The following is a 25,789-nucleotide window of genomic DNA, read 5'->3' as shown; positions in this document are numbered from 1 at the left end:
TATAATTTGAGCAATAACAGTAAAGACAAATCAATAAATAAAAAAAATCAAATGTAGCTTTTTTTTGTATGCTGCCTTGTTTTTTTGTTTTTTTTAATCGGATAAATGCCTCCCGTGATGAAATACCCACTCTTAAAGTTCCATTTTCAAAACGTCACTGATGATTTACGTTAAGCATTCAGAGTAAAGGCAATCCGTATTGACAGAGCAAATACTGGTGGCCCATTGAAATGTACTTCTTGCATAACAGTAAAGTCAAACGTGCATAACGGTAAAGACAAACACAGCGTCATAAAAATCATTGACAAAGTGTTGCCCTCCAAACTCTGAGGATACAAGTGCATAAATGATGCTAAATACTCATTAAACCCATTGCACTGCTCTTTATACAATTATGCAATAGTTCTGGTGCTTTCACAAATGCACCGTATCTAAAAAATAACACCATTTATTTTGCTGCCTGCTATTGTGTGAATGCAAAATAGTGGAGTGACGAAGGTGGACCATTTGGAAAAAAATGTTTATACAAAAAAAAGAACTCTGAAGACACTAAAGCATTTTTTTTAGTTTTCATATAAAAGGCATATTTAGCACTAGGAGAAACATCCTCTATATCCAAAAATGTAATTAGCATTTTCAGAAAACATGTTGCATATCATGAAACTTCATTTGAGACACATTTTGGCATTAAAAGTTGGAAAAAAATGACCTTTTTTGTCCCTTAAAAACAATTATTATTGTTAAAATGATAACTGTGCCAATAATTCAGTAGAATTCAGTGGTGCATGTCTTTACCATTATTGATTCTTATTTATTCTATGAAAATGACCCATGTAATTAAAGGCCGGGATGGCCATGTTTTCACTAACAAGTTCATTTTATATATTTTTTGATCAGGAAAATGAAAAGAGTTGTCATTTTCTATTTTATCAATCAAGCTGGGGGAAATTAGGAAATAAGTGACTCCATGAATAACGCCCCTTGTTAATGAGAAGAATGGCCGCGCCGCCTAGCGTTCTATCCCTGTTCGGCTGGAGTCACTGGAAGAACCGATTCCAAACTCTCCATTGGAAATCATTGTACTTTCATTGCTTATAACGTCCAAAAACGGCGATCAATTGGCACCAAAATGTATGTGGACATCTCTACTAATGCCCACTTCAATATAGCTTTATGCTGGTAAGAGCGCACACTGCTTCTTTGCTTAAAAAAAAACAAAAACACTGCTTCTTTGCTGATCACGGTTAGGACGAGCGAGACATTAAACACCAGTCACAAAATTAAACACCAGGAAATGAGACGTGCACATTTATTTGGATGAGGAATGGCCCCATTTTCTCGACCGACAACACACCGTCCAATTTGGAACGTAAACAGCCGAAAAGGTACGTTCCAATGCGGCCACACTCTGTTGTGGAGTCAGCCTCGCTGGAACTTTTTGTTCGCTGAACATTGTCGCTTGTTCGATGAGGGCTTACCTCACTCTCTGGCGGCTCTCTGTCTGACAACACACACGACTGCTTGGGAGGCAACCCCGCGGCTTGAAGATCGACGCGGGCTGGACGCAGAGTAAGGAGCTAATGTTGTTGTGCTAACACCTTTTGTTTTAACGACCTGAAGCTAGTTGTTGCTATTAGCCGTCCCATTATCCTACCTTTAGCCAGGGAGGGAAGAGGGGGGCGTAAAGCTCCAATCTGCCTGATGCAAGCCGCCGTCTCTCTCCTCAGAGCTGTCACGAGTTTAGCGTCGCTAAATGTCCGAAATACAACCAGTCGGGGTTCGTGTGCGCATTCATGCTCTTGTCCGCTTCAGCTTGTGAAAGTGGAGGGGAGCAATCGCCAGGGTATTTTTGATTTTGTGGAGGTGATCATTATGACATCACGTTTTTTGTCAATAAATCCAAACTATTGTGCAGAACATTTTTACACTTTCACAGGTTGAAGTGGACAAGAGTAGTAATGTGCATTTGCATTTTGGTGGCGATCGGTCACCGTTTTAGACAACAGAACTGACAAAGCGAGCAATATTACCAAGCATGCCTCCCTCCCGTGACGTGGACCGCTGAGACAGAGAACATAACATAAGCCACGCCCCAAAAAGGGGCTGGGCTTTTGTCGTAAAGCTAATCACAAAAAAAAAGCCTTTAAATCACTAGAGTCTTTTGGGGGGGCACTTTGGTACTGATGTCATTTTTACATGCAAACCTATTATATAAGTGCCAATATTAAGCTCACCCAAGTGTCCCTTTAAGTGCAGGGTAATAATGATGTTGAAGTTGATCAATTGAAGACAATATCATGAAATTATAATATATAATACAGAAAATATTTCACTCGGGCTGGACAATTAATCAAAATGTAAACGTGATTTTGATTTTGGCTTCTCTCAATCTTTAAAACATATAATGGAAGAAAAATATTAATGTGCAGAAGGGTGCGCTGCGTTTATAAGTTCCCGACATGTGAAAGTACCCTGATCCACCATGTTGCTGATGTAGCAAGCGTGTAGCATGTATGTGATACTGCCGTCCCAGAGCGTGCTTTAAGATGTCTAATGACACCCAGTTGGAGTTTACTGTAGAACTAAACACACAACAAAATCAATTATAAACATTGTATATCATATTGTATATGCCAAGGGTTCAATCGCACGTGTGAACTCATCCATAGACGGCACCACACTGCCCCCGAGAGGCCAAAAGGTGCAGGAACAGCCGGTATTTTAGTATATTCTTATTTTACTTTCTTACAAATTTATTTTCTCGTTGTCCTTTTAAGATAGATTTAATGTTGAGTTTTCAAAGATTCAAGGAATGTTCCTTTCCTTAATATTTAAAGCAGAAGACAACCCAACCATATATTTTCAAGAATATGTTCCCAGCAGGCCCACTAGTTGAAACACGGCATTCTGATTAATATTGCGTTTGTGGAATAAGTGTTAATCCACTCGTTATGTTAAGCAGCAAAATGCACCCGTTTTTAGCAAACTCTGGGGCGGCCATTTTGTCTTCTGTCGGCTGAAAATGACATCACAACTGCTCACAACGACCAATCACGGCGCAGATTCAGAAAACAGGTCAGCCGTGATTGGTCGTTGTAATGTCATTTTCAGTCGACAGAAGACAAAATGGCCGCCCCCAGAGATGGCTAAAAACGATTAACTTATTCTTGATTTATATTCCACAAATGCAAAATTAATCAGAATGCCGTGTTTCAACTAGTGGGCCTGCTGGGAACATATTCTTAAAAAAAAAAAAAAAAAAAGTTTGGGTTGACTTCCGCTTTAAGGATACAACGATCCAAGGACTTTTTGTTGTACCAACACACATTTCCACATGACATGGCACGCAATCCAATCCCCGCGATCCCAGGTTAGCCCAGTAAGTCCCAAGACTTTTGAAAATAACAACAATATAACAATAATAATAATAAATATGATAAAGACACATGGGTAAAGCTTTTTCAAGGCTTCAATGTGTGCAAAGATGTGAATGTTAGCAGAATGAAAATGCAACAGGCTTGAATTTCCCGTGATATTTACAAGGTCAATTTGGAATTGACAAATACAATACAATACAATACAATTTTATTTATATAGCGCATTTCATAACAGCTGCAACTTTGTCATACACTGACGCGATTAGCACCAGGCTGATTCCGCCTAGTGGAAGACTGCCACTGAGCATCTTTTCACTTACGTCCCCATACAAGGCGAATCAGTCTACTGTACTTGAACCCTTTGCTGCGCGTGCTTTTTCCAAGATGCGACTGCATCGATGACCAGCACTGAGAAATGGGCGGACTCACGCCGGCCGCCTCACAGCGAGGCCCCGCCAGACCGGTGACGAGCGCAATGGTGAGTAAGGCAGCGAGCAGCACTGGGCTGACGTGATGCATGTTGATGCTGGACGGAGGAGAAAGGGCCCAGTGTCTGAGGGGAGGACACCTGCAGCGACGCCACTCACAAGAGACAAATGACTTCATCGCCTCCAAGACAACCACACACTCTCTCTCGCTCTCTCCCCCCCCCCGCCCCCCACCCCCAATGCACAGTGACACGTTCTCAGCTTGTATGCATCATCATCATCATCTGCAATTCCTTTCAGATTTTCGGTCTTGCCGACACTGCCACTCACACTCTTCTTGACATAGGCTACAACAGGGAAATCCTTTTGGAAAGGTTTGCTCATGTGGTTAATAATTGAGAAATAAAAACGTATCTTACATCTTGTCTTTCTCTGCTTCTCCTTTCTGACTAAACTCAGTGCTGTGCATTCTTTGTGCCCCACCAGATGCCGCCTATTTTTCTTTGCTTCTAATTCTTCTGGTAATTTGATTTCATTACAGATTAAAAAGGACGTATTTTAATGCTACTTGTATCTGTTTTTTTAATGACATTATCTCTGCCTTATGTTGTAATGTGTTTATATGCGTTAAAAAAAACAAAAAAAAAACGGCCGAATCTTGACGATTTCAAAAGAGCTAATATCAGCCGATTAACTGGTCGGGCGTTAGCTATAATAAACGTCTGTGACCGTTGAATATGGTGCTAAAACTTTGATGCTAATGAGCTTATCAAATACACCGGACTGTTATAAGGCACATTAATGGCCTTCTCAAACTAAACAATTTTTTGTCAGACTACCAGATAGATATCATTCTGTGTCTTGGACCGGGCGAGACGTCACACTGCGAGTCAGTCACAGAGGGGAGAAAAAAAAAAATAGACTATGATGTTCCTGAATGGTGGGGAGAGGGCACTGTGGACTGTCTATTCCCCCAAAAGAACTTGAGGTAACAAACTTGTACAATGACTCCATGTTGTCTTTCAATTTAAAAAAACAAACAAATACATGTACACAAATCAATAATGCTGCCATCAAGACAGAACTAGATGAATTCAAGTGTAAAGGTTCCATACCATGCAAGTGGTGCCCAATATGTCTATTTGTTTTACTCATTTGCTAGCTTGTGCATTTAATATTAGCGTTACGCGACAGAGACAACTTGGCTTCCTTGTGGGCGTTGTGCAATGTAAGGTAAACATACCGTTCAGCCTGTTGTTGTCTCTATTCTATTTTCATTTCAAATTGTTCGTCATTTAAATTTGAAATGACATGTCTGTTCCTGGTGTTGGATTTCATCAAATACATTTCCCCCAAAAATGCGACTTATACTCCAGTGCGACTTATATGTTTTTTTCCTTCTTTATTATGCATTTTATGGCTGGTGCGACTTGTACTCCGAGCGATTTATAATCCGGAAAATACAGTACTATCCTTTCCTATTTTTGCCATTTGTTTGCTTGTTTGTGTGTGCACACCACGTGCAGTCCCTCGTCAGATGTGGGAGGGCACCGTCTTCCTATTGGTCCACACCGAACGGACTAAGCACGGATGGAAGTGGGTTTTCGTCAGCGTAATCGTCACTAAGCGGGTCAAGTAGCAACGGACCTCACTGACGGACGCGCGTTTCGTTGACGAGGGATGGAAACACACCCCGCCTGTCTCGCATGTGTTAGCACGGCAGACTTACTTGAATAGACTGCGCTGTCTATATATGCACAGTAGGTGGCGGTATGAGAGAATCATAAGTTTAGTCAGGCTGGAAAGGCAACAACTAATGAATGAGCTAAGAAGTGGTTGTGAATACAGAGACAATTTTAAAAAGACGTTTTTGTGAGTTAAGTTTTACATTTCTATTCTTGGAAAGAGTAGGTTTAGGAGGTTTTGAAACGGTATGTTGCAGGCCCACACTCCATTTCAGAAGGTGGCAGTAATGTTGTTTGCCAACCGCTAAAAGACAGAAGAAGATAATTACTGCAAAAAAGAAGATGACGACGATGAAGATAAAGAATTCATTTATTGTCATGGCAACTTTATTTCAGTTTGCACAAGGACTGGGAAGCATATTAACCCACCAGGATTGTAGCTTTGGCAACAATGTGACAAGAGATTCTGGTTAAGGTAAGCGAAAGTTTAAAGTAAAACTTTTAAGAGTTAAAGCGGCAGAAGGCTCTCACTTAATATTTCGATAGATTGGCAAATAAGTGTAGGCTGTGTGAAATGTAAGTGAGTATACAGGTATGTGTGTGTAAAAAACAGAAATAGTGACTCACTGCGCTTTGGAAGCCTGTTCACAGCCTGGTCCCTTACTCAAATCTATCCCCCAAGCAACAACAACTCACTATTTTCCTCCCTGCGCTTGCCGCGGCCACCGAAGCCTCGCCGCAAAAAAATGACTAAGGGCGGACTAAATCAAGCGGTTTCCGTCAAAGCTTAATCCAACTATTTCTTAAATTTTTCCTGTCATTCGTCAACCGCCAGCAAAACGGGCGGCCGTCCGTGACGGACAGACGTACCGGTCCGTCACATAGACGGAATGCCCAGCTCTGGTTAAACAAAGGGAGATTTACGAGACATGGTAAGGGTTGGGCACCAAGAGCAGAGAAGTTTGGCTAATCTATCGCTTGACAAGATTGTAGCTCATGAGGTCATGAGAATAGTGGACAATATTTTGACACATGGGGAAAATACAGCTGTAATCACAAGAGACAGTGACCAGTAGGAATGTAACGATTCACTCAAGCCCCGATTTGATTCGATTTTCGGTTCCCGATTTTCGATTCGATTTTTTTTAATTTGCTACCATGCTTGTCTCTGTGCACTAGTTTGGTTCTGCAACCATCCACAAACGCAATACACAATGATGTTTGGCGCAAAAGCATCATTTGATCTACACATTAAAATGTGCTATACATCTGGAATGAAAAAGACATCATTTTCTAGATGAATTTAATCAACTCGATTTGCGATTCATCTAATCGATTAATCGGGGCGAATCGATTTTAAATCGATTTTCGATTAATCGTTACATCCCTAGCCACCAGCTAACAATTGAAAAAAAAAAAAAGGGTCCTTTCGGGAAAACACTGAACACCAAAGTTCCGTTAGAAAAATATATTATTTGTACTTGAAGCATCATGTGAACTCTGGTCTAGTGTGATGACAAAAAAGGTCACCTTGCTCCTGCCTCCTTGTGCCTCTCTATGATATCATCGGATTACAAAACAGACAAACCACATCTTTGCTAGACAACACTTGCGTCAAAAGGAACAGATAACTGTCCATTCCTGTTTGTATGTATATATGTTTGCACTTAAGGAAAATGCGAAGGCACTTCTTTGCGGCCGCCAGCCTGGTTGTATTTTGAACTTTTTGTCTTTTTGCATACAAGTTGTTTTTATGAAATTGTAGCTCTCATGTGGAATTCTTCATACAGCCCGTTATACTGAACCTAGTTTGGCCAAAATATTTCAAACAGTTTCTACTTGTGAGCGGTACAAACTGGTTAAAGCTGACAATTTACATACGTTTTGGCTCTGCCCTTCTTGAAATGTATAGTGGTCCGGTATTTTTTTACTGTGTCTTAATCTGGACTAAAACTTTGACTGGATTGTCCTGCAACGTTGGGTTTTTTTTTCCCATTTAAATCTGCAATTGTGTTTTGTTTTGTTTTTTTCTTTGCTATGATCAATGCTGTGCGGTTTGTTTTTTTTGTTTTTTGCTAATGAGATATGTGCCAGAAGAGGGAATGAAGTATGGGGTTTACTGGTTCTGTATGTGGGTATTTTCGTTTAACAAGAAAATGCTCACTTTTTTCTATGTAACTTTTGCTTTTGATGGCTTTAACTAGAAAACCAATTAAGAAAGTTTGACCCAAAAAAACGCATCTCTCAAAGTGCTTGTCCTGTCTCTTGTCTAGCAAGAAGACTCTAAAAATCATTGTATCATACATCTCTGCTGTGAAGTGGGCTTCCTTCTTTCAAACACTATCATTAGATAGCAGATAAACAAATCGTGTGAAGCTAAACATCAACTGAACCAGCAGTCTTCAATATAAGATGTCCTGCACACTTTACATACAGTATGTCTATATGTTTTTACACACTCCATTAAAGTCACATTGAAGTAAGGATTTCTAGCAAATGAGACGGAACCAATTTAAAGATGAAGCATGTAGCAATACAACACAGGACTACCAACTTTGATTGTTCTTTTAATTATGAAGAGAATATAGCAACACAGCCAACCTGGATCTGCTTCTGATCTGGTTGAAAATGTCCTGCACTTACCCCAGCAAAAAGGCGCACACTGTAGCCAGATGGCGCACACAAGTACAATATTCTTCACATCAAATCACAAAGGTTTCAGGAGAAGTAGTGCATTGGAGCCAATTTGAAAATGGAAAGTAAACCAGAGGAGCAATGCTTATTTTTAGAGAGACAGCCCTCCAGGAAGAGCGGAAAGATTCTTTGTAATTGCGCAATGTCGTTTTTGTTAAATACAACTTCGATGATACAAAAGTGAAAAAATCTGGCACACATGTGTGTTTAGTAATAGTTCCATAAGACACTAAAAACCCCCAAAAATATTCACAGTCCTGTGAAAGGACTTCGGCGGTTTCGTCCGCCTTTTTCAGGGTAACCGTCTAACGGAAAAAAAAACGGTCTTTATCCTCATGAACAAAAGCTGAAACCTTTATTTTTTTTCTGCATGTCTTACAGATATTCAATGATACTTGAACATTCCTAGAGACTGCAGCCAGACCTTGGCCTGTTTTCATCCTGTTAATCCTGGCTGCATTTGTATTGGCCTGCATTCTTCTATTTCAGACAACTCAATGGATCAGTGAAAACCATACAATGGAAAAAAAAAATGTCCTTTTTCATTCACTTATTTATTTGAGATATTTTAAATGCTGTGCCTCCTGAATCCAACATTGACTTTGTGTTAGACGTTTCCATTTAAACAATGAAAATAGTGACTTTGGAACCTAACCATGAACTGCTCACTGACGCACGAGTCCATTTTCATTCTGTACTACACCACATAATCTTATGTTGTGAGGGAATGTTGTTTTGTGAGAAAGAGTAGAAGCAATGAGCATCGGAAGGAATATAAACTTTAAATCCATTTCGAAACATTTTCTTTTGGCTTGACACGAGAAGTCTTTTCTTTTTATGGTATGATTTGTATTCAGTTTGAATGAAATTCATTTCAAATTTCTCTTTGTGCAGGGAGCTAAACACACTAATTAACTTTTTGAATCAATTAAATATCGTCGCCGCCATGTGAAAAACACTTATCTCCATTTGTTTTTCATTTTCTTATTTTTACATGAATGGTGTTGCCGCGTTACAGACATCGCATTAATGTGAAAATTAAAAAAGTTTGCAAGATTGGAGTGTTTTTCGCAGGACAGCGACGATATGGTAAATAACTAGGGATGTAACGATTCACTCAAATTCAATAAAATTTTCAGTTCCTGATTTTTGATTCGATTCGATTTTTTAAAAATTGCTACCATGCTTGTCTCTGTGCACTAGTGTGGTTCTGCAGCCATCCACAAACGCAATACGCAGTGATGTTTGGCGGAAAAGCATAATTTGATCCCCACTCAAAATGTGCTATGCATCTCGAATGAAAAAACGTTTCCAGACAGAATTTTCTAGATGAATTTAATCAACTTGATTTTGGTTTGATCGATTAATCGGGGCGACTCGATTTTAAATGGATTTTCGATAGTTACATCCCTACAAATAACTCATTTTAAATGAAGAAGCATCCATTTTCACTATGACGTGACCTTGTTTCCCTGAAGTGAAAATAAAAATTTGAATTTGGGACTTACTGAGCACAACTATGAAGCTCTGATTGTCCAGGAGGAGCCACAATCCAAAGCCCATGATGACGGCCCCAAGAAGCTGAGAAGAAAATAACCCATTAGTCAGGCATAATGAAAGTTGAACACATGCTGCAACAGCCAACGCATCATTAGATTGTAGTGTTGTCAAAAGTATCGATACTTATCCGAATACGATATTAGCATGTCATGGTATCGATACTACGGTACGCGTGCCCGTGGCGTCCGCACTCTACAAGCAGCGCAGCCTATCCCGGAGCGCAGAAAGCCTCCGGCAGTAAGAAGGTAGGGCTGCCGGAACCGGTCCGCGGCCCGGTGGTTGGGGACCCCTGGACTAACAAAAATAATCGTTTGTGGCAGCCCTGCAGGAGAGCCCTCACAGCTACCCCGCTTGCAGTTCTACATTTTACTGCTGCTAAGTATGGCCAGTGTGGCGGCGGCAAGAGGGCCGTTAATAAAAAATGTTTGTTTGCCCTCTTAAAGTTTTTGTCAATTTTTTTTAGCCATGTGGTATCGAAATGGTATCGAGTATCTTCCTGGGTATCGATATCAAGTTTGACATTTTTGTATCGTGACAACCCTATTAGATCGTTCCGGTCAGTTGCAATAACAGCAAAATGTAGTTGCTTGACTTGAGGCGAAAGACAGGTGACCTGAACTGGTCATCGCAGGACACGCAAAAAAAGTTGATTTGGACAATGTAGTCTTCACTTCAACCAACCATGTTTTTTGAAATGTGGAGAGAAACCTGAGTACCCGGCGAAACCCCGTGCCGTTAAACCTCTGAATGTGCAAACTCCTCACAGTAGGGCCTGAAGCAAGATTTGAACGGAGCATTTCTCAACCCCTGTGGATGATGCGCTCACCACTACACCCGCTGCTGCAAAGAAGATACCATTTTTCTCATTTTATTTTGCACTATGTTACATAGCTTCTGGTGCTAGGTCAAGCGTGGGTCATGAATTTTCCCCTGAAGTGCATGTAACTGCGTAGGTGGTTAGACTATCACAGAATAAAACATCTTTACTCAATATCCTGTTTGCTGCAATGCCTCTTTAAATCCAGACAGAAGAAAGACATTGCACCAAAAATGTGTACAAATCAGATTTAAAAGTTTGGATATACTTTGTTGCTTTTCCGTTAGCAGATGAATGAGTAGGGCGCAAATACGAAACATTAGGAAAATCTGTATTTTGCTTATTTAAATGCCATTTTTTGCCAGTCTAGTGGAGTAATAGAATACATGTATCGGCATTACGTATAAAGGCTTCCCCGCAAAAAAAAAATCTAACTGTAAACAAGAACTTGGAAGTAGGATGAGGATTAAAACGGACTACTTGTACAGCCACCTAGCGAGTTTCCCAAGAACCTTGCAGACCAGACCACGGCTCCGAGATCTTGGCCATGGCAAATACGTCATGATCTGTTACTTTGAGTAGAGATAGACCGATATGGTTTTTTTCAGGGCCGATACCGATACCGATTATTAGTAGTCAAGCAGGCCGATAACCGATATTTGGAGCTGATATTCATTTTCAGTAAAAAGGAAAATATTGGCATCAAAATCAAAAGAAAAATTTACTCTCAACTTTGTTGCAACGTCTTGAAGCATGTTTATTGAACAATGTTTCAGGTTTGCGTAATTTGCATTTTTGCACCCGGGGTTGTCATCTTATCTTAAAAAGGATAAATGAAAACTTAAACAATAGCTCCATGTAGTTTTCTACAGTAAATGAACATTTCAAAATGACAGAAATGTTAAACTTTCACACATCTTCGTTTTGATTTCCACAGTTTTAAATTGATTTATTATCGGCCAACAGAGTTTTAAAAAAAGGCAGATGCCGATATCCGTCAAAAAGCCAAATAACGGTGCCGATAATCGGCCCGGCCGATAATTGAGGGCTTAGCTGTATGGCGTGAAATACATGTCATGGTATTATTTTAATCTTTTGGTCCTAACAGTAATGGTGAGTGTAAAAATCACAACGAGAATATTTACGATTGGGTTATTTAAGCCATTGGCGAGTTCCGGCCGGTGTTAGCGCGTGTGCTAAATTGCTAATGTGTTCCTTGCCTTATTTTTGGTCTAGATATGTGTTGATTGTAATACAATTTCTGCTCATAACTGCTGGATGTCCACCCTTACGCGGTTCTAGTCAGGCTTCAGTAAAAAGTCTACTGTACACCTAAGCACTTATTTTGCTATTCTCGATTCTGCATTTCACTTTAGCAATTAGCATACATAGTGACCCCTCGTGAAAACTCTACTTGTTAGCGGGGGCTTTTGCTTGTCACAACTGAGGAGATGATGCGCAGCACGTTTCTGCTTTGCACTTGACTTACATATAGTATAAATAAAGACCGTGCTGCTACAGGGCAAGCTAGCTTAGCGCTTAGCAATCAAGTAGCCGCGAACGAAATGACTTCCGGGAGTACGGGCGACAGCGTGTAGTAGGACAACGCTTTTTTTTTTTCTAAACCAGTTCAGCGCTGGACCTGCCCACATTAGCGCGCCACTAATGGTGAGCGTGGGGGATAAGTGCCCGTTAAAGAAACCGCATCTTTGGCGATCTCGAGATCGCTATCTCGGTCTGCAAAGTTGTTTAGCGTAACAGTGTTACTTTTATATTTCACTTAATCCCAGAGTGGGGATGAATTCTAAACACACGTTTCATACACACTATGGAGACAAGATAAGGAACATTTAAAGTAAAGTTGTTGATTTAGTATTGCTAGTAGGGGTGGCAAGACATTTGGTTAAGGTGGCAGCTGCCACCCTGTAAAACCGCCTATGATTAAGACACATCATTGTTGGCATATCTTTGGCAACTTTTCTTCACCAATGCATATTGTTAAATTTAAATAATCATACTCACAAAGAAAATGAGGTTGAAGAGGAACAGGAAGTACTTGATCGCCGTCACGCAGCCTTTCCCCATGATGCTTTATCTGTAAAGGTGAGAGGGGATTAATTAAATTCTATCATTCAGTGTAATTCTACTCCAAATGTGGCAAACATTGTTTTAGTGATACACATGAATCGAACCGGTCTTAACGCAAAATAGTTGTAAATGAAGTTGAAGAGGATCTGCTTTGGGGAGAAGCCTCACTTGGTTTAGGCTCGCTTTGTGTTTCAACACTCTGAAACATGTCCGTGCCAGTCTACTAGGTCGAACTATGCAAACAACCTACGCTGGCCAGTATAGGACAGTGATTTTAGTTTAACCTCAAAGCAGGGATGGCTCCAGGATTTGTTGTCTCCTGGGGCTCAAGGGGGGCTTGACCGATACATAGGGGGGGGCTGAGAAAATAATTTATAAATATATTTTACAATATCAAATAACATGCTGGAGGGCTTAACTGGGGCTACACACCCCCTTAGCACCCCCTTAGCCCCGGTGTAGCACCATCCCTGCCTCAAAGGCTGCTGTTGATTTCATTGAATCTGTTTGATTCAAGTCAAAATAGCCGGCATCCAAATCTTGTTTGTAATACCGTACAGGCATTTTTTTTTTTTTAAGCAAAATACTGTGGTTGTTGCACTTGCAGTAGAAATCAAGGATGTCGGCTCAGTCTTTGTTTTGAGAGAATTTTGACACAGTTATTTAAATGCAATACATTTGCTTCTTAAAATCCTGTATGATACTGATACTGTATTTCCGAAATGTAAAAACTTTGTGCAAGAATGAGCTAAATTACAGCCAGTAAAAATGTAACTCCCCACCAACTGTCATTTTAATCCCCTTCTAATGGGGCTCCAACAAGCCTGTCTGATCAGAACTGGGTGGCTCAAATCTGTAGGATTAAATTTGCAAAACCAGTTTTAACTCAATCTGTGAGCACGGAAGGGGGCGTGTCCACTTTGCATACAACCAATTCACTGTGCACTCATGGCGGTTGTGGATTAAGAGTAAGATCCTTGCAAAATAAATAAGCAAATGTCAAAATGGCACATAAATGTAGACTGATTTGCAGTACAAAAGAAAATCTGTAACTTTCCATCTCACAAGATTCTCAAGATGAGAAGTTTGACAATACAACAAACGGATTTTTACACACATTAAGAAACTGAATGAACTTCAGTCGATACAAACAGCAAGAAAACCGAAACTGGTCACACATTAAATTAGGGCAGAGCGATATGGCCCAAAGTCGTATCGTACTGGGATCTTATTGATACGCATACATCGGTAAGAAAGTAAAGAAAATAGCAAGGACCAAGACAAGATTCGCTTCCTATTTGAAAGATATGCAGCCGTACATGAAATTTACAAATGCAAACTCAAATTTGAATCAAATTTTTAAAAAATTGGCAATCTATGGGTTGTAGTCTTTCCAACAATAACTGTGATTAAGTCAAATTTACAGGGTTATTATTCTTGCAAGATACTGCCCAATTAACAAAAACTAAAAAAAAAAATTAAAAAAAAATACTACTACTAATAATAATTTTTAAAAAGTTTGATCAAATAAAATTGATCACGGATGTAGATTGCATTATTTCTCGGCAAATTATAGAGGAGCAATTTTGTTAAATGAAGTCGAGCTCAGTTATATCGAGCCTTGTAGCAATATTTAAGCCATTTCACCAACAACATCAGACTGAGCGCCAGCTCAGGTTTTTTCCTCCGCACCGCAGAAAAAAACAAAACCAGAGCAGAGAGGGGAAAAAAGCAGACAGTCACACACACTCCAAAATCTTTCCTCAACTAACATACATGGCACTGTCTCATCATAACTCACATTAGAAAAAATACTGATATGAAATATAACTTTACGTACCACACTTAAGATTTCCAACAGGAAAGTATTGATTAGCTCTCTGGCAGCAAAACATGAACACCCACAGACTGTTTTCCAAAACATGTCACCATCACATAACCCTTTTTTCACCCTCTGTACAGTAATGGCCTTCTACTGGTCAATAAATCTATGAAAATCTGGAGGCCTGTATTCAGTATCCTGCGGCAGTGACTATGAGGGGCAAGCACATGACCCACATTCTCATCAGTGGAAGTGGGTTACTGTTACGGTGCGCCACTGTGCTATTTTATTGACTGGTGCTTGTTTCAAGAAAAAATGCGTAGGATGTGAAAACTATCAGGTTAGGTCCCTTTCGAATAGGTGAGGCCCAGCCCAGCCGCACTCAACGCGCCTGCTCAACAATGGCGAACACCTCTGATGACTAACGTGTGTGTGACAGGCTAGCGCTGATTCACGGGCATGTCTCCGAAGACACACCTTTGGGATTTCAAAGCTTATAGGGCTAGTCTCAATTTGCTATGTCGTCCCCTCATTTGAAGAGCCACTCCCACCACACACCAGTATCTACTGTATGACCAAGCAGCCCAACAAGACAGGTTAAAAACAAAGGAATTAAACCTCAGAGGAAAAAGTTATTATTCTGTCAATAATGAGAGGGGAGATACAATTCTGTCCCATGGTGAGATCTTAAAAAGTGGAAATCAACCCAAACATATTTTTTCCACGAATATGTTCCCAGCAGGCCAACTAGTTAGCCATCTCAGCCCTTCTAAACACACTATCTTTAAAATGGAGTTTATTTCATCTTTACATCAACCAGTTTATTTCACTCTTTCATAGTTACATTGACCTCTTATTAAAGGTTAAGTATGATGTTAAAATAAAATAACCTAAATGTATTTTTCTTCGGGTCATTATATTCAATAGTTTAGAAAAAGAAAACAAATTCAATATATATATATTGATATCGACCAATACGAAACACTTATATCGTGATATATTTTTCAGTCATATCGCCCAGCCCTAATCACAACTACTCAGGGCTCAGGAAACGTCCAATCATGGCTCAGCTTCAGAAAACAGGTCAGCCGTGATTGGTCGTTGTGAGCAGTTGTGATGTCATTTTCAGTCGACAGAAGTGACAAAATAGCCGCACCTTGAGATGGCTAAAAACGGGTGGATTAACTCTTATTCCACAAACGCAATATTTATCAGAATGCCTTGTTTCAACTAGTGGGCCTGCATCGAACATATTGTTGAAAAAAATATGTTTGGGTTGACTTCCAGTTTAAGGAAAAAACTGAAAATGTGATCTCCAACCAAATGAAATCGTGACGACCTTTCTATGGGTCCAATTTATCTCTCTGTGGGATACAATAAAGACGTGTGGACAGATGGCTCATTGAGATGCCTTGGCCTGAGACAGAGATTTGTTATCAGCCAGCTGATCAACTAACTACATTTGTGGGCCATTTACCGCCAACAAAATGGTTCTCCAATCAAGCAGAGGGTATTAATTATGTATTGGATCCATCTGTTTTCTTGGTGGCTTCTTGTTACTGAAATTATGGGGGGTGGGGGGGGGGGTGAAGCGGTTGCATATTCATAATCAGTTCATAAACAGAAACAGTGCTAAAATGTGTTGCTCATTGAAGAGATGCCAAAGATTCACTCACACACACACACCAATGAGTGAGTGCTGTTTCGGACTTTCTAATTAGCACATTTAGCTTTATGAGCAGGTCGAAGGGGTCAAATAGACACAGATTTTTGCATTATGTAGTGCAGATTTACAATGCTTGTACAGGATCTCATTGTCTTGTGTAAATACGTGGTAATGTTGTGGATATACAACGCGGTGAATCAATCACTTCAAGCAAATGTCATTTTCATATCAATGACCCGTTCACGAGTATTTTAAAAAACAGCAGTCATAAACAAGACGAATTGTTCTCTAGAGTAGGTATTCTGAAAAACGGTGAAAACCCAAAAATTGGACGCAAATACGGAACCAATAGAAAATATGCTAATAAGAGAGAAATCTAACTGGGTTTAAAGTATAGCATTCGTTTAAATTTCTACATACATTTCTTTTGTCTCAAACAGTTAAGCATGTTTAATTTTACATATTGCATATGTTTTATTGTCTTTTTTTTTCAGGAGTCAGGACTTCATTTAGTGTAGTTCTGCATTGCAGTAGGTGAGCAACAAATTGCATCCTATTACTCTGAGCACTACATTACTGTTTATATTTACTGCTTTATGAGCCAACACTAACACACAAGCCAGCCATACAAGTTGGACCAAAATGAGTTTGCCTTTTAAATTGTTGTTGTTTTGTTATATTTGATACACCTTGGAAACAGTGACTCACACTTCAACTGACAACCTTACAAGGAGCAGCCAAATATGTCATTTTATATGAACAATACAGTGCTCCAATAAACTTGCAGCACATTCTGTTTCCGCCAAGGTCAGAGATCTAACACATGACAATTTGAATCAGGAATCTATTCCAGTTTGTTTAAGGTGAGAGGAGGGGTACACCATGGATTGTCAGTGATCACAGTGATAACACAAAGAAAGTACCCAGGGAGAACCCACACAAATGGCAGGATTTACGCCTCTATCAAGCCATTAGGGCCGGACAGAGAAGCTTTAAAGAATGGGAATTGCTTTGGGACCAAATCATGAAAACCTCTATAACAGGAACAGGGAAACTTTACACTTCCTTATTGTTTTAATCCGGGAAACGTCCATTTTATTTTTGTGGTAACAGAACCACAACCAGTCAAATGGACAAACAATCTTTCTAAGGCAGAACTCATGGTTGGGGGCAGATGGCTGAGAGGATTCCTGGTAAAACGACAGGGCGGGAAGGTCAGTTGCCAAACAGGTCAGCAACGAAACATCAACCCATAGAGAAGTGTTGTAGATTCTTCCTTGGATGCTCACCCCAATTTTCGACTGCATTGTATTCAACGCCGCAGTTTTATAGGGTCATTCTTTTTTTAAACAAAATTTCTGCCTGTCTTTTTTGGGCAATGTTGACTGGTGAAAGCTTGCCACAGAAACGATCATGAGAAACGATAATGTTGTTGATGTTTTTTTTATTTATGCTGCTGATATTATGATTAGGCCCGGACGGATTAACCGACCTACTGATTAAATCAGCCGATTACAGCCCTCGGCAAATTTGCCGGTGTTTTTTCCCCCTATAAGTACACTAATCAATTTAAAATGATGGACATAGAGTAACGTGATCTCACATTTCACTACGTAGAAAACTATATCACATAACTTTGGGTGTACTGTACATATATTTATTAAATACAGTCATTGGATAGATTTACCAATTATAAATCAGAAACTTAGATTTTTACATGCAATGCATGTAACTTTGCAACTTTGCAACATTGGAACTTGTGTAGGAAACGACCGTAATGACGCTTATTTTACACACAACTTAAAGTCACAGTTTGTTCAAAAAATAAAAAATAAACCTAGTGCAACATAAATCAAACATGTTGCATTTAAATAAAGACACACATTCAAGAAACTACCGGTAACACAAAAACACATGACAAGGATTCCTTTTAACTTCAATAATTAGTTAATTTTCTGGGAACCGATTGGCTTTATCGTCATTCCCATATATATGAACAATAGGTAGATATCATATGTCTGTGCCTACAGCGGCGTCAGCCGTTATGCCGTGACTTGCTGCCGGGAACAACTTCAAAATAGAAGCCTACCAAGGCCTTGATGTCCATATATCATTTGGTAACTATGGTTTATTTTGAAGTTGGCCTTCTTACTCCGTTGGCGGCGTGTTACTGTCATGTATTGCATGAACAACTGTTGCTGTGGTTAGCTTGACTTCTTTTTCCGACAATTAAGCGAGTACTTGAGGCAAACAAAATTCCTTAAGCATTTTTTTTTAACCGAGGTACCTAAATTACTCGAGAACCTGTTTCAGCCCTAGTGTCGACCGAAAATAATTATAGGTTGTAGGGCTGCTCGATTAAGCGATTTTGAACCGAAACCGAATTTTCTGGATAAAACGATGTTAAAAACGTTCAAATCGGCACGTTCGATTTTTTTATTTTTGGTGTATCTAAGCCACCGTAGTTTCCTCTGCATTTCCGCTTCCTCTCACGAGCGCGCATAAAACTAGAACACCATCCATGGCTACCGGCGATTCTGCTATATGCTCAGGCAAGTGAGCGTTTAGTTAATATATCGGGCAAATATAGATCTGTAGTGTAGTGTGTGCCCCGCATGTACAATACAACCCGCGAACAAGTAACTCAACGACTGAAAGGCGTCCCTTTTTTTCTCCTCTACAACGGACCTCTGGTCCAGCCGGACTATATGCAACCGTACTTTAGCTTGACAGTGCATTGTATTATTGAGTGACAGTTTTGCACTAATCATTGATTTATGTTTAAGTAAGACCAGGGAGAAAGGAGAAAGGCTAGTCACTAGCTGGTTGTCAAAATGACTTGCTGACAGACTGTTAATGTTTACAGAATTGACTGTCTACCTTCTCTCATGTAGATGATTTCGTTTCAAATGGTATATGCACTTTCTTCTTTCATTATTGGTTTGATTAAGAACAGATCTGAAATCTATTGTGTAAGTAAAATGCTGTTAATCCCAATAGATTGTTCTGTGTGTATTAAGTTAAATTGACTGGCATTTTGAGCTCAAAGAAAGAAATATTAAGATTAAATAAAAGACATTCAAAATACTTCATTTTTTATTTTACAAAGAAATCGTAATCGTAAAATCGGGTTTGAGAGAAAATAATCGGGATTTTCTTGTTAGGCAAAAGCGAACAGCCCTAATAGGTTGTATAAGTACAACCAGCCGAAGTTTCCTCGACTCTAGACTATCGGCGGTCACTCAGCGCAAAGGGTCGTGGCCCCCGCCCCCGAATTGGCAGCTTTGGGCGGCCGCCGAAGCGTGATGACGAGCCGTGCCTTTTCCTTTTTAACTGTACTTTTTACTATCAATGGCTACGTTTACATGGACACATTTATGCGGGTTAAATGCATGATCGGAATAAAAATGCTTCATTTACACAACCCCTTCGGAATCATCTGACCTGATCAAAGCCATTCCAATCAAGATTTTATTTCGAACGAGAGAGGTAGTTTATGTCGATTGTTAATCCGATCGGCACGCATGAAAACACTTATCCCGACATTTCGTAACAAACCGTCCTTACCTCGCATGTCTGTGACGTCAGTATACATGTTTCTGTTATTCCCGGAGACTAGTAGAAGCAGAGTGAATGTTATATTGTTTGAGTCAATAAAGTTTGGGGGGTAAAATCAGAACGAGCGACAGACATGGCAGGCACAAGACAGAACTTGTAAATTTGCAGCTCCATTAGTTAACTCGACATAACAGCGCAAACGGGAAAAATACACTAAATAACGTTTATGTTTAAAGTAGAAATGGACGAAGCGATGTTTTGTTGGCACAGAAGTTGCTACGACTTCTACTACTACTTCCAGTATATTTGGTCAATCTGCGCAGGTCAAAATAATTTGTTCCGCTCGAAAGTGTGATGCATGAACACACAAGCCCTAATCGGATCGATATATATAGTGTCCATGAAAACAGTGCATCCCATCATAATTTTAATCCAAACTCTGATCGGATTCAAGAAATGTTATCCAAGTAAACGTAGCCACTGTTAGATACTATAATCCTGTGGATTTAATCAACATTGGATTACATTACAAATTGAATTACAACATCCCGGAAAAAAAGAGCGCGACCAGTGGGATCTCCGTGGATTATTGTCGGGTCTGGCAGGCGCCATAGGCGGCGGAGGAAACATAAGCAAAAGCAGAGCTGCCGAGCTAATGGATAATATGGCGAGCCACTCAGACCTCCGCAGGAGAACCTCTCTCCAACGCCAGATACATACAACATAACACATAAAACGTGTAAACTGGAACTACAGCTAGCAAGAAATTGCTAAATTCGGCATTGGTGCATTTTATTAATCACGGAAACCTGGCTACACGCTCAGATTTCTGACTCTTCAGTACAACTGTACTAGAGGCTGACCGCGGCACAAAGTGAAGTTTCATTGCCAGATTATGATATTAAATAATGCGCGGACTACAACTAACAACATCTTTATTGCACACTCACGACCTCAATGAGAATAAGAAGTTCAGAAATAGGATGGATAGATAACAAACGCAATGACACTGCACTGAGTCGTTACTGTCATAATAGGAATTAATACTTGTTGGAATATAGTGTAGCTAAGGTGAGAGATATTTTTAATCATTTGGTTTTATTTTCCCTCCTTGAAAATGTCTTCACGAAAATGACCATTGACACTGAAATGTTTGGGGTCTTACATTTATTTAAAAATATGTGTGTGCACATGTATGTGTGTGCATGGTGCATTGCTGAAATGTAACTGCCAAGTAAATAAGTTTGAGTGTTGGGAAAAAATGGGCTTCTGACTATGCTTAGTCCCACTATTTTTTTAAGTTCCCCATCTATCGTTTATTGCCTACAAAATGGTCGTCTGTTATAGGCCTGACAGGTCCGTCACAGGCTGAATGAAATCCCAGCTCTGTTAGTTGTTGGAGTTAGTTGTAATTCTTTTTACAACATGGAGACAAAGGTTCGTGATGAATTGAACCAAAAAAATGGAGATAACAAACGAGCTAATCAGACTAATTTAATGGGGAGTACTGTAGTTTGTCCGATTGGAGTTGCCAGAACGTGACGTCATCAGCACCCAGACGTCTTCGGCGTTGAGGCAGACGGACTTGCATTTCGATTGCGAACAGCCGTCAGTATGACCATTATTTTACACACTGATTACACAAAATTCATTAAAATCACATCTAAAAAGCACGATGATTCTTATTTCTTTGTTGGTTGTTCCTTTGGTTTGTTCTTGCTTGTATTTTGAGTGTTTTGCATTTTATTTTATGAAACCATGACAGTGATTGGTGTCACAAACAGTAACTTCTCAGCCATGTACGATACTGACCTTCATGTTAAAACAAACGAAGCATTTGGAAGAGAGAAGGTAGGGGCAATCTATGCAATTTTGCAACATTACATTCCCTGTGAGTTAGGAATTACTGCTTGTGATAATTAGTATCATAAATAGCTTACTTCGTAAGTGGGGTAATTAACTGCTCTTTTGTTTAAATTATGTTATTAAATGTGTGTTGTGGCCTTGCGGACTTGTAACGCGTTACGAGACTCATGAACTGTAATATTACAAAAATGTAAAGGGTACTCTTTATATTACTTCATTGCCTAAATGTAATATATTACTGTACCGCGTTACTTTTGTAATGCGTTACCCCCAACACTGTGTGCGTGTGTTTGTGTGTGTAAAGGCCTATATAAACCAATCCGACGTTGGCCAACTGTGACCCAAGCTTACTTCCTGTGGCGTCGGGCCGACTGTCGGCACGTCACGCTGGAGGAATACACTGCAACGACAGACAGCGGTGCTAACCATTAAGTACCTTCTGCGCATGCGTGAGATATAATACCCCTCCATACCATCGGCGGAGGTAGTCATCAATTCTCTTGGTTAGAAAAAGCCAACCGGAAAGCTGTCGGCGGGGGCGGGATATAAAAACATAAACAACGCATTCCGCTATATTTTTCGCTCACGATGAACTAACCCTCACGCTCTTGACACAGTATCGTGCAATACTTACATTGTCAATCCTTGCTCTTGTACTTCTAAGAAGATTAATGTAGCAAAGGTGCGCTCACTGTTTATCCGCATTCGACACTTCCTGTTCTTGCCCCGTGTGCTGATTTGCCAACTAACAGCCAATACAGCCAACCAGAGTGACCAAATGTCACGACTTACAACGCAGAGCCAACATGCTGAAACGCCCACCAGACGCTTCCCGATGGACTCCGATGTTCCGACGGTGTTCGCTACATTAATCAGACAGCGCAATCCGAAGCACCACTGCTTCCCGACGTCGGATTGGTTGATCTAGACCTAAAGACTGGTGTATGCGTGCATTTTATTTGATGAAATAATGACTGTTGATGGTATGATGAATATTAGCTTCTCGGCCATGTGGTTTGCATGTTAGTGCAGTTTCGCATTGCTGGTTGAGATTTAAAATGTGTATTTTGCCCCTCAAACAACCCCATTGAAAGCCAAAACTGCGAATGAGCCGGCGTTTAGGTGGTAGAACGCAGAGCTGCCAAATCAGAATCAGAGTGAAGGCTACCTTGTTCCGCCCATCACACATCGAGATTGTTCCAAATATTAAAAAAAAAAAAAACATCTGACTGACAGCTGTCTCCAGTCCTGCTCCCTATGTTTTTTTGTGTTTGTTTTGTTTGTTTCTTCGTTCCTCTTTGCGGTACCCGGGAGGCGGGGAGTGTGGAAGCTCACCTAACCAATCAGGGAAGAGAGCCCGTGTCGTGTGTGAGCCCCGTCATTGCCCCACAACTGAAGCATTTTACCGGGTCACAAGCCGCTTAACACACTGATGCTATGTTAGCTAGCTTGGCCGGCTGCGTCCTGTCTGCGCATGCTTTGTCTTGACGTAAATGCATCGTGACATTGTTGTTTACGTGCTCTGAAATGTCAGCGTCCTACAAGAGCTTGTCTGTGATGGGAGAACTAGTTTCAAACTATTTGAACTTGTTTTGTAATCAAGTCAAGATTGTTATCCAGCTTTTGCAGACCTTACTGATTATCTGATCATTTGAATCAGGTGTTTTGCAGCAGGGAGAGATGGAAAACAGGCAGGACAGCGGCCCTCGAGGAACAGGAATGAAGACCCCTGACCAAATTATTCAATAGCTGCAGCCCTAATTATTATATTAATATTCAGTGCATTAATAAGCTCTCTTTTTCCTGTTGAATGCAGTAAAGGCAAACAAAAAGCTTTTACATACTTGTGCGTGTTATACAGTTGGCAACTTCATAGTGTCATTTATGCTTAGTGGTTAACAGTTGAGCGTATCTTATTTTGCACTTCAATTTATTTTGAACAAAGACTAAAACTCAGGGAGTTGTCAGTGTTATTTAGCACTTTTGTGAATTTTGTTCCAATGAACCCTAAATTTAGAGTAAGTTGTTTGAGTTTTATTTTGGACTTAACCCCTCGCGAGTACACGCGGTTCACATAATAGATGGATGGATTCTGTATTGCAGATTGTCTGTTCTTCCTTTTATCAGAACGAAACGAAAGGTCTTTCTTTACAATGATCTGTCATTCGTATGATACATGGTTTATGCATCGAAAGTATTAGCGGTATCGGTAAGTACTCAAGAGTTGAGTACTTGTACTGAAAGCGGTCTGAAAAGTGGTACCCAACATCCCTATGTGATAAAATGACAAGTGTGCATGTCAGGCAGGTGAGCCCCTGTTTTTTGAACAAGAAATGACAACTCATTTTGATGCTAATTAGATGACATTTCACAAGGCGTGCTGAAGCCTTGCGAGATTTGCTGTTGTCTTGTGTGACGTCACGCACAATGACTGTTTGAGAGAAACATTTGGTTTTTTGCAACATTCCTACAGGACAAACTTCAAAGTATTTGACTTGAATGTATTTGTCATGATCACCATCCCCAACTTGTACTGATCATTTAGCCAAAAAAAAGCAAAGACAAAACAAGACGAGTAAATCAGTTCTTGAGCTCACAAAACAATCAAGTGAACAAAAACATCATGGTCAGATTGATAAACTTGAATGTACATGCAGAATTTACGACTCGTCCCAGACGAGAACAAGGCAGCATGCAAAGAGAAGGATAAACAACCAGTCATGTCTTCTCCCCACCTGACGACAATCCCACTTACACACACACTCAATAGTACAGCACACAGTCTCCCGCCCACCCTGACTGGTCACCAAAACAAAGACAGCTTTCACGCACTATTCTCTCTCAAGTGACAAAAGGGAGAATTTGAGACGCAGAGGGCTGCTTCATCCTTACATCGCCTCTTCTCGGGAAAACAACGGCAGATGGTTGAAAGATGCAACTTTCCACTTGGAGACCTGACCGACTGATAGTCTACACTTTACACACCATATAATTACATTTGTGAAACGAACCATGTGTTATGGCATATGTTCAAGATTTAAACCAAGCATTTGCCACTATTTAAAGCAACAGTGTGTAGAAACATCAAGATAGCAGCTTGGCAATCATCCAATCACCCCAAATTATTTTATTATAGACTGGTCTCCTCTTGGCATGTCGTCAGAAAATTGATGAATTTTTACAATAATCTATTGGGCTCTATTTCTATTTGAATCTATTTCCTTTTAAGCAAATACTTTTGATTTTTCCTTTCTTGAATATCTAATATGAGTCGTATTTTCATTCAGTTTAAATAAATCACGATGGCAATGTGAAGGATGTTGAAATGTGACAACAAGCAAAACGCTGAGAATGATTGTGCGCTTAGTGAACTTGACCTTTAAAGCCCCGAGTAAACTCAACTGGGGCTACAATTACTCACTTCAGTGACACCATACGGAAAGCAGCTTAGAAAAACTATTTCACAGCGTGAGAATAAGATCTGAAATGGAGCCAGGCAAAAGAGAAAAAAATGCTTATACTGTATGTGAATTAGTGATAGTAGCTTTGGTCTTATAGATGAGGTGCAACAATGAGGGGTCACCAACCTTTTTAAACTGAGAGCTACTTCTTGGGAACTGATTAATGTGAAGGGCTACCAGTTTGATACACTTGATGACACTTCTAAAATAACATCATTTCATTTAATTTGTCAAAATGATTTCATTCATGAGAAGACACTGGATCATGTTATTGACTCCTCACAATAATTAACAGGCAAATATCAATGGGCAACAATGTATTTTTATAAATCTCTGCCAGCATTCATATTTTTTTAGGTTTATTTTTATTTTATTTTTTATTTTAATGGGCATCAACAATGGGGTGGCAAGAGTTGCCTCCCATTCAAACAATTATTCAAGTTGATTTGTGGAGAATCAAACACCCAGCTGTTCATATTTGCCTTCATAAATCCATCCATTCTCTATTTTACTATGAAAACAAATTACATCTGACAGCAACAATCGAAAGCAATTCTCTGCTTACATTTGTCCTCTTAGTTGGGGCAGGTAAACTATGAGGAGCAACTTGAACTTTATTAAATCCACAAACAGCTTCAGGGCAATTCCACCAAACAGGGGAAACAGGTTATGATACTTGTGCAATGCCTCAGTCAAGGCTCTTCTTCTTACCAGCTTAGCAGTACAGTCGTTTGTAGACTATTCTGGTGCACTTTTAAACAAGGAAT

General features: G+C 39.9%; 1 protein-coding gene across 1 annotated transcript in view; it reads right to left on the bottom strand.

Annotated features, from left to right (window-relative positions):
- LOC147150527 (CD82 antigen-like) overlaps positions 1–25,789 on the bottom strand; it is a 35,503-nt gene that overhangs the window by 8,319 nt on the left and 1,395 nt on the right. The window contains exons 2-3 of the mRNA XM_086026204.1: positions 12,584–12,656; positions 9,693–9,765 (exon numbers count right to left, since the gene is read on the bottom strand). Of these exons, the coding sequence (XP_085882330.1) occupies positions 9,693–9,765; positions 12,584–12,646 (136 nt within the window). The 5' untranslated portion in view covers positions 12,647–12,656. The remainder of the gene's footprint in view (positions 1–9,692; positions 9,766–12,583; positions 12,657–25,789) is intronic.

Source organism: Filicampus tigris, chromosome 3 (genome assembly GCF_054856515.1).
Source record: "Filicampus tigris isolate MCC_2025a chromosome 3, RoL_Ftig_1.0, whole genome shotgun sequence".
In the NCBI taxonomy this organism is placed as follows: domain Eukaryota; kingdom Metazoa; phylum Chordata; class Actinopteri; order Syngnathiformes; family Syngnathidae; genus Filicampus; species Filicampus tigris.
The sequence above is the reverse complement of the archived record's forward strand: the minus strand, read 5'-3'. Positions and strand labels throughout refer to the sequence as shown.